At 58.9% G+C, this 8,694-nt stretch overlaps 2 protein-coding genes across 2 annotated transcripts in view; both read left to right on the forward strand.

Moving 5' to 3' along the window:
* The first annotated feature begins 1,660 nt into the window (after positions 1-1,660).
* KCNK16 (potassium two pore domain channel subfamily K member 16) lies at positions 1,661-7,263 on the forward strand. Its single transcript, XM_006775881.1, has 5 exons — positions 1,661-1,915; positions 4,475-4,589; positions 5,350-5,516; positions 6,513-6,678; positions 6,989-7,263. Exons 1-5 carry the CDS (start codon positions 1,703-1,705, stop codon positions 7,210-7,212), a joined length of 885 nt encoding a protein of 294 aa, XP_006775944.1. The 5' UTR covers positions 1,661-1,702; the 3' UTR covers positions 7,213-7,263.
* A 143-nt stretch (positions 7,264-7,406) lies between these two features.
* KCNK17 (potassium two pore domain channel subfamily K member 17) overlaps positions 7,407-8,694 on the forward strand; it is a 32,989-nt gene continuing 31,701 nt past the window's right edge. Inside the window, exon 1 of the mRNA XM_015571870.1 lies at positions 7,407-7,466. Within this exon, the coding sequence (XP_015427356.1) occupies positions 7,407-7,466 (60 nt within the window). The remainder of the gene's footprint in view (positions 7,467-8,694) is intronic.

Consider the following 8,694-nt stretch of genomic DNA (forward strand, 5'->3'; position numbering starts at 1 on the left):
CCAGGATGGGAATAGGAGAGCCCAGCTCCCTGCCCCGCTTGGGTCTGACTGGGAGGCGCTTGACCCGCCAGAGCTTCCCAGGAACCAGGCGGAGGTAGCCCTGGCTGACTGCCCTGCTCATACACAAACCCCCTCGAGGCTGCTCCTGGGGACCCCGGTCTGCAAGCAGGGAGCAGGACAATTGTGATGGCGAGACCAGCCACGCTCCATTGCCTGGCACGTACCCACGTGGGGTTCTGCGGGCCAGGAAGGAAGGAAAGGATGCCGGGCAGGCAACACAGGGTGTCTGCTGCCACAGCTCATTTCAGAAACCACGCGCGGAGACGCCAGAACCCTCGAGCACTGCCGTGGGAAGGCAACATGGTGCGGCCGCCTTGGAAAACGGCCTGGTGGGTCCTCATGGAGTGACCGTATGGCCCAGCCATCCCATTCCTAGGAATATATCCAAAGGAATTGAAAACGTGTGCACTCACAAAAACGTGTACGTGAATATTCACAGCAGCATTACTCATAATCGCCAGATGTCGAAACAACCCAAATAGCTCTCAACTGAAAAATGGATAAAGTGTTGTTATATCCAGACAATGAAATATCATTCAGCCATAAAGAGGAATGAAGTACTGACAGGCTACAGTGTGGATGAACGTTACAACGTTAAGCTAACAGAAGAAGGCAGGCGCAAAAGGCCACACACTGTATGGCTGCGTTTGTAGGAAATGTCCAGAGTGGGCGAGTCCATAGAGAAAATACGTTCACAGTTGGCAGAGGCTCAGGGGGCAGCTTCAGGGCGAGGGAACTGATGGCTAACAGGTCCAGGGTTTCGCTTCAAGGTGGTGAAAATGTTCTCAAGTAGATTGTTAAAAAGCGTTCGATTGTGTGCTTTACGTTTGTGACTGTAAATCATATGTCAAGCAAACTATTACAAATACACACATACATAAGCAAAGAAGACACCCCGACTCTGCCCTCCCAGAGCCAGGACACACTCTAGCCTCGTCTTATTCACATGTATATCTCACCAACGTGGGGTCCTCGAAGGCAGCCAGCTAAAGGGCTTCAGGCAAGGACAACCGTCAGCCAAGGCCGCGGAGCAAATGCGCCCAGTGTGTTAGGAGCAGCGGCCCGTGCTGTTCCTGATGGGACTGTCGCTATCTATTTGCTTTGCCCTGATTTGTCACCAGTTCACTCATCCTCGGTTCCCCCAATAGGCAGGTCAATTCTGCCCCGTTTGGTAGCCACGGCAACTGAGTACAAGGTTTATTCACACCCAATCTGATTTCTTCCCAGCTCCTAAGCTTGGGGACTTGAACCCGTCGTGGCTGAGAAGCTGGGGGCTGCCAAGGGGGCCACTCGGGCCTGGGCAGAGTGAGGAGAGCATCAGATTTGGCTCAGAAACACCCGTCCAGCTTGCAGGAGAGGGCGAGGCACGATGGCCGCAGCAGGACCCGGTAGGTCTGTCTGAGGGTCCGTGCCACTTGCTGCTCTCCATGGAAAAGAGGCTGGCGGGGGGAGGCAGGCCTGTTTGCACTCATGGCACTTAGTGCATCCAAGCTGAGCCGCGCTGTTCAAACAGACTCCCTGCCTCCGGACACCTGTGCCTGGGAGGGCGAGGCCGGCAGGAGGCCGAGTGCAGGTCCCCCAGCCCTTCCCGCAGCTCCTCCCAAAGCCAGCCCCGTGGCCCTGGCAGAGTCCTGGCCACGCCATGCCCCACGCCGGGCTCTGCAGCTGCTGGGGCGGCCGCCTGCTGCCCCTGCTGCTGGTCTACATCTGCTACCTGCTGCTCGGCGCCACCATCTTCCAGCTGCTGGAGAGGCAGGCGGAGGCTCAGTCCAGGGACCAGTTTCAGTTTGAGAAGCTGCGCTTCCTGGAGAACTACACCTGCCTGGACCAGCGGGCCCTGGAGCAGTTCGTACAGGTGAAGGGGAGACGCTGCCGGGGAGGGTGGGCAGCATGGGGCTTCTTGTGGTAGGTCCAGGGCCACGCCCCGGAGACCGCTGCCCTGTTTGGAAGCAGAGGGTGTGGGAACAGAGCCAGGGGAGACCTGGGTCCAGGTCTGAGACTAGAGCGCTGTGACACTGGGCAAGTCACTCAACCTCTCTGGGCCCAAGTTTCCTCATCTACAAGGTGAAGAGGAAAACCACATCTGTGCCGCAGACATTCAGCAGCAGGTTAGAAGCACTTCCTAAGCTGCCACTTGCTGCTTAAAAGCGGACGGTAGTGCTACCGGTGCTGTGTGAATGTCCTTGTCCCACACTCTGTGCTCCACCCAACGCCATGGCCGCTGTGCTGACCACACTGAGGTTGCGGCAGGCGGGAGGCACAGAGAAAGGTCAGGAGCAGCCGCCACGCTGGCCCGCCCGGCCTGGACCCTGGCGCTGGGCTTGGTGAGCACTGGCCGGGGCGACTGAGCCCCACCCGCACCATGCCCATGGGAGGCAATCGCTGATGGCGCAGGGGGTCACCCCCTACCTGGCTCCTTCTGCTCCCCTGCACAAACTCTGGGTCCCAACATGCTCTCTCCAAGAAACAAGGCAAAAGGCCTTGCTGCTGGGGAAGGGAAACGCATTAGAGACCAGGAGGCAGAGTACGTGGCCACAAAGACACAAGCAGGTCAGCACCGCGATGGGCGGCACTCACTGAGCATTGACCATGTGCCTTAACCGGCGGGAACAGGGTCGCCGTGCGGGGCCCGGTGTTTCACGGGTGTTTTCTCCTATTCACTTGCATCATCACATCTCCAGTCTGTAGGTGGGAACCGCGGCACAGAGAGGCGGCGTATGTTGGCCCAGGTTGCGCAGTTAGTGGCAGAGACAGAACTGGCACTCAGGCAGGCTGCTCTTCACCACAGAGCAGTTCTCAAGTGTGGCCCCCACCAGCTGCATCAGCACCACCTGGGACAGCACCCGGGAGCTTGTTAGAAATACCAGTGATCACACTGGGTGGGCTGGGAGACACCTGCCCAGGCCCGTTCTTCACGTCCCTGCTACCCAGCAGTGAGGGCTGGGCCACAGCACCCACATTAGGACTGGAAAGGGTTTGGGAGCCTCTCAAGACTCCGGGACGTGTGAGGGAGGAGAAGGGGGCTATGAGAGAGGCCCTGGAGCCTCCTGCTCCCGCAGCCCTGGGTTCGAGGCGAAACCCAGGAGCCAGAGGGTGTGGGAAGGGTTGGTAGCTCTGCAAACAGAGGGTGAAGCCACAGGCCTGGCTGCAGCTCTGAGGGAGCCAGGGGATGTCTAGCTGAAGAGCAGGGGGGACCTCACTTTCCGAGGGACGTCCAGCTGAAAAGCAGAGATCTGGGGTGAGGTTGCAGAGCGCACATGACGGTTCAGATCACCAGGGAAAGCTGCCAATCCTGCAGGCAGCATCCAGGGAAGGAAGCCCTGTCCGGGTTCGCAGGACTCTGACGGCTCCACCACGGGTTCTGAGAGAAGGACGGAAGGGCCCCACTTGGCACCCTCGCAGACTTCAAGGCCCCTCCTCAACGGGATGGAGAACGTCAGCCTGGGGGGCAGCTGAGTCCAGGGACAAGTGCTGTTCCCAAGAGGGAGGGTCTCCAGGGAGAGGGTGTGTTCCAGAATATTCCATCTCGGCCTGTCTGGGTGTGTGGGAAAGACAGGGAGGCCAAAGTCCACATGCGACGAGGCCAGTTCTGCCAAAGTGAGAAGAAGCAGACAGCCTGTGTCAGGGCGCCTAACGGCCTGGCTCATGGGACCACCCCACCAGCAGGGAAACGTTCCCACAGGAACGGGAGTCCAGAGCTGCCCCTCCCCCACCTCCTCCCTCCTGCCTTTGGGGCTCTACCAAGTGGCAAGGTGGTGCTGCTGCCCCAGCACAATTCATAGCTACAGGGGAAGGGAGTGGGGAGGGAGCTCCGTCCTATCTGAGAGAGCTAGGCCGGAGGCAAGGGGCTCAGGCCTGACCTGCAGGGAGGGGTTCGGGTTCTGTAAACACACACACACACACACACACACACGTGCCCTTTGCCCACCTCTGATGGAATTTCCCCTGTAGGCCTGGGCTGGCACTCACTAGGGGGCAGCAGAGAGCAAGACTACCAGCTCACCTGGAGGTACAAAGGACCATCAGCCCTGTTGGAAGGGCAGCTCTCTCTCTCCAACCCCCCACCTTCCCGATGGACCCCATACCCCGTGTTTCCAAGTAAACCCTTCCAGGAACATCCAACCTGAAATCTTCACACTGGCCTAACAGCCCTTTGGCATCTCACCCTCTCGGCCACACACAGCATCTCCCACCGGGTCCATTCCTTAAGCATCTTCTGCCTCCTGGTGCCCATCCCCTCCACCAGCCCACATCACCGCCCCGGGCAGTGCAGCCTCCCTGAGCGTTAGCTTCCTTTCCATGCAAAGGGAGCAAGACCATCTTGAGAACCTCACTAAGTGAGGTGCCACAAAAGCATCCTGCTGAGTTCTGGGCTCCAGCTGTCCCATCACTCCCTCTCCCTGCCATCCCACAGGTCATCATGGAAGCCTGGGTGAAGGGCGTGAACCCCAAAGGCAACTCCACCAACCCCAGCAACTGGGACTTCGGCAGCAGTTTCTTCTTTGCAGGCACGGTTGTCACTACTATAGGTAAAGGGCCGGGTGAAGAGGGGCTCCCCCTGTCACGGTTTGGGTTCCCCGAAAGCAGATGCTAAGGCTAGGATGTGGTTCCTCTGGGATGTGATTTCAGGAAGCTCCAGTGAGACATGGGAAAGTGAAACAAGGAGGAGAGGCAATAAAGTTTGCATCAGTGAGCAGGTTACTGGGCAGGGCCACTGGGCTCACTCCAGACCCTCTGAGAGGCGAGGTGGAGCCCATCCTCAGAGCAGCCCCCGCGAGAGCGAGAAAGCAGGGCAGTGTGTCTCCTTACTCCTGCCCTGGCTGGCTGAGAGCGAATCCTGGATGCGTTAACTCTCCAGCACTTGGACCTGCCCACGGACCAAGGGAACCCTTGCAGCTGAAAAATCTCTCAGGTATAAGATGCAGGGACTTGGAGGGAAGCCATCTGTGTGCACAGGAACTGTGTACAGGCTGCAGGTGCTGTGCCAGGGGTCCCAAGGGGACAGGACACTGGGAGTGTCTGCTACACCCCTCAGCCAGAAACTCCACTCCGATCCTGCAGGGAAACCCTGGACCCTCACTAACCCCATCTATTCAATGAAGACCAATTAGGTCCAACACCTTCTTTGAGCTCTGGTGACAGGGGAGACAGAGGAAGGAGTGAGGGGGGGGGGTTCATACAAACTTGGGTCAGACCCAGACTCAGCCCTCAAGGAGCTTCCAATCCAGTAAAGAGGGATACGGTAAACACCAAAAATAATAGCGCCAGGCAGGGTAGGAAAGTAGGGAGGAGAGGGGAACCTGGCCCCCAGCACCGAGGCAGGCCAGGTCTTCTGTGTCTTCTACGCCCTGGTGGGCATCCCCCTCAACGTGATCTTCCTCAACCACCTGGGCACAGGGTTGCGTGGCCACCTGACCACACTGGAGAGGTGGGAGGACCAGCCCCGACGCTCCCAGGTAGGCACCACCCTCCTGCCAGCCCTGCTGTGACACATCCGTTTCAGGTTAATCCTCTAGAAGCCAACACTGGCTGACGGAATGTGACAGCAGGTATTAGGTAGGCACTGGTGGAAGAAAAGGATTGGGCAGAGGGAGAGGTTGGATGCCATGTTGGACAGACTTGGCCAACCCCTCCCAGAGCTCTGCAGCATGTATGGGCTGTCGGAGCTGTCCCACAGCAGGCTGAGATGATCAGGACTTTTTAAAAAATATATTTTTATTGATTTCAGAGAGAGAGAGAGAGAGAGAGAGAGAGAGAGAGAGAGAGAGAGAGAGAGAGCAATAGTAACATCATGGGTGCTGTCCTCTCATCTTGATGAGAGAGAATCATTGATTGGCTGCCTCCTGCATGCCCACACTGGGGATGGAGCCTGCAACCCAGGCATGTGCCCTGACTGGGAATTGAACCACGGCCTCCTGGTTCATAGGTCGATGTTCAACCACTGAGCCATGCCAGCTGGGCATGACCAGGACTTTATACCCCTGTAGCTGCCACACATCCTGAAGGAGATGACAGCTGGATGCCACCTGCTGACAGCTGGTCAACATGGCACACCTCCATGGTCATCACAGAACTCCAGCAAACTCCAGGCCACCCAGCATGCCCCAGTGCCCACCCCACTGGCCAGTCCTTTGCAAAGCCAGGCGCACTAGGAGGACAAGGGTGCGGAGGAAGCTGGGGCGTTTCAGTGACAGTCCTCTGTCCCAGATCTGAGGCCTGGGGGACCTGTACTAGCCCAGAAGAATCTCCGAATTCCAACTGACCCACCAATGCAGTCCTCTGACCAGATCTTCCCCTGACACGGAGATCCAGGCCCCACCCCAAAGGTCTGCAGGGCAGAAAAGGGAGCGAGCTGTGACCCAGTCCCATTCCAAATTTCCCCAGTCTCTCCCCCCATACAGTCCTGGGGACTCCCAAGTGGACTCAGAGATGGACTCCCTCCCTCCCTCCAGGTACTGCAGGTGCTCGGCCTGGCTCTGTTCCTGACCCTGGGGACACTGGTCATTCTCGTCTTCCCGCCCATGGTCTTCAGCCACGTGGAGGGCTGGAGCTTCAGTGAGGGTTTCTACTTTGCCTTCATCACTCTCAGCACCATCGGCTTCGGGGACTATGTTGTCGGTGAGAACAAGGCCTTCACATATCTCAGTCAGGGTCACCGGGGTTGGGGGGTGGGGAGGTGTCAGCGGGGGTGACCACGGAGGATCAGATGGCCCCTGTTTTTTTTGGAGATGAATGATTTCTGAGGCTGCTGCGAATTCTCACATCCTCAGAAGCTGCTGGTCTGGAATCCATATCCTTTCCCCAGAGCCCTCCATTGCTAATCCTTGTTATGGGGAGACTGGCAGGGCCCCAATGGACCCTGGGTGGGGGTCGGGGGGTGGCTGTGCCCTCAGATCCCTGGCATTTATCACATTCCCTTCCCGGCCAGGCACGGACCCCAGCAAGCATTACATCTCGGTGTACCGGAGCCTGGCGGCCATCTGGATCCTCCTGGGCCTGGCGTGGCTGGCGCTGGTCCTCCCATTGGGCCCTCTGCTTCTGCACAGGTGCTCTCAGCTCTGGCTGCTCAGCAGGGGCCTCCGCCTCAAGGAAGGGGGAGTTCCTGAGGCCAATGGGCTCCCCAGACCTCAGAAGATCCCCACCTCTGCATGAGCCTCCCTCCCTCACAGTGGCCCAAGGAGCCCCTCTCAGCTTCCCCCGCCCTGTGCACGTGTTCTCTGGATTTCCCGCCCCACCCCCTCCTCTCCCGGCCAGGACTGACCTCAGGAGCTCACTGGAGAGAGAAAGGAGGGAGGACTGCCCCAGAAAGTACCAGAATGGAGATGGGGAGACAGGATCAATGACGGATGGGTGTGAAGCGAGGGGTTGGCCATTGTCCCAGAGCCTCTGCCCTTTTCCCCTCGAAGGTGACCAGACATGGATCACTGTGGCCAGAGCCCCACTACCCTCCTCCCCGCCCCTCCCCAGAGCCTCCTATGGGACAGCAAACAAAGGGTGGCTGTACTCTGCCTCATTGGATACCTGCATGGCGTTCACTGGTCTGGCCCCGCGACGTGCCGGGCACTGAGTCAGGCTCTGGGAAGGTCCTGCCCTCCATGTCACTTAGCCAAGTGGAAGGACTAGCCAAGTAGAGGGGCAACCCCAACCCAGGGCCCAAAAGGCTATGACAAAGGCAAAGGGGGGCTCATGGGAACAGCTGGCAGGGAGGGAGGGGAGGACAGGGGACTTGGGGCATCTCAGTGCAGACAGGATCTGCCCTCAGGCAGCTGCGGTGAGGGGCGGGCAAGCACCAATGCCCTGGCCTGGAAGTCCAGAGCTGTCCGCGAGCAAGGCTTAGGAGGTCCGGGTGTCCCACCAACTTTCCTGGGAATGGTCTCCCCTGACCCTCCCCCAGGGCACCCTTTGACCCCATCACCCACTCTAGGCTCCTGTCCTCTTAAGAGCATTTCCAAACATATTTCCCTGGGAACTCGGAGAGTCAGCAGATCCCAGGAGACTTCCACGAAATGAGCTGCATGGAGGCACGGCCTCCCCTGGGAACCAGCTCTGCTGCCTGGCCTTTCTTCTGCCAGAGGGCAACACCTCCGGCCAGAGAGGAGAGGAGAGACTGAGGCCAGTCGGCCCAGGCGCCCCGCTCACTGAAGACTGCACACCTCAGCCCCTGCCTCTCCCAGGACCCCAAGCAAGTCAGGCCCTAAGTGGCCGGACCTCGGGACAGGCCTGAGGTGAGGCTGTGAAGCAGCGGAGGCCCCAGGTGGGACGCCCAGAGGAACATCTACAGCAGGGCGCCCCAATTACATCCGACCCAGATTACATCCCAGGACTTCCTGTTGAAGCTGAGGACCCCCTGGGACCCCTTACCACCAGGACCCTCCCTCCGTTCTGGCTAGAGGAGGGAGTATGGGGCCTCCTCTGAAGTAGGGAGTGGACAACCCACTCACTGGTCAGGACCCTTGCCTCCCAGGCTCATGGACAGTGCTGACCAGCCCGGCCCTCATCTTTGGATGCACAGAGGGGAGGATGAGGGTGTGGGAGAGCAGGGAGGGCTTGAAGCAGCAGTCCTTGGAGACAGTTCCGGATCCAGGGCTCTGGCAGGGGCCCTAAGAAAATAAACTTGGCTTCTACCTTCTCTTC

This window comes from Myotis davidii, unplaced genomic scaffold, assembly GCF_000327345.1.
Source record: "Myotis davidii unplaced genomic scaffold, ASM32734v1 scaffold289, whole genome shotgun sequence".
Lineage (NCBI taxonomy): Eukaryota > Metazoa > Chordata > Mammalia > Chiroptera > Vespertilionidae > Myotis > Myotis davidii.

Excerpts from the sequence above, each read along its gene's own strand:
- KCNK16 (XM_006775881.1), top strand. The coding sequence starts at position 1,703 with ATGCCCCACGCCGGGCTCTGCAGCTGCTGGGGCGGCCGCCTGCTGCCC. Across the intron at positions 1,916-4,474 it reads CCCTGGAGCAGTTCGTACAG|GTCATCATGGAAGCCTGGGT; the intron begins GTGAAGGGGAGA and ends GCCATCCCACAG. Across the intron at positions 6,679-6,988 it reads CTTCGGGGACTATGTTGTCG|GCACGGACCCCAGCAAGCAT; the intron begins GTGAGAACAAGG and ends CTTCCCGGCCAG.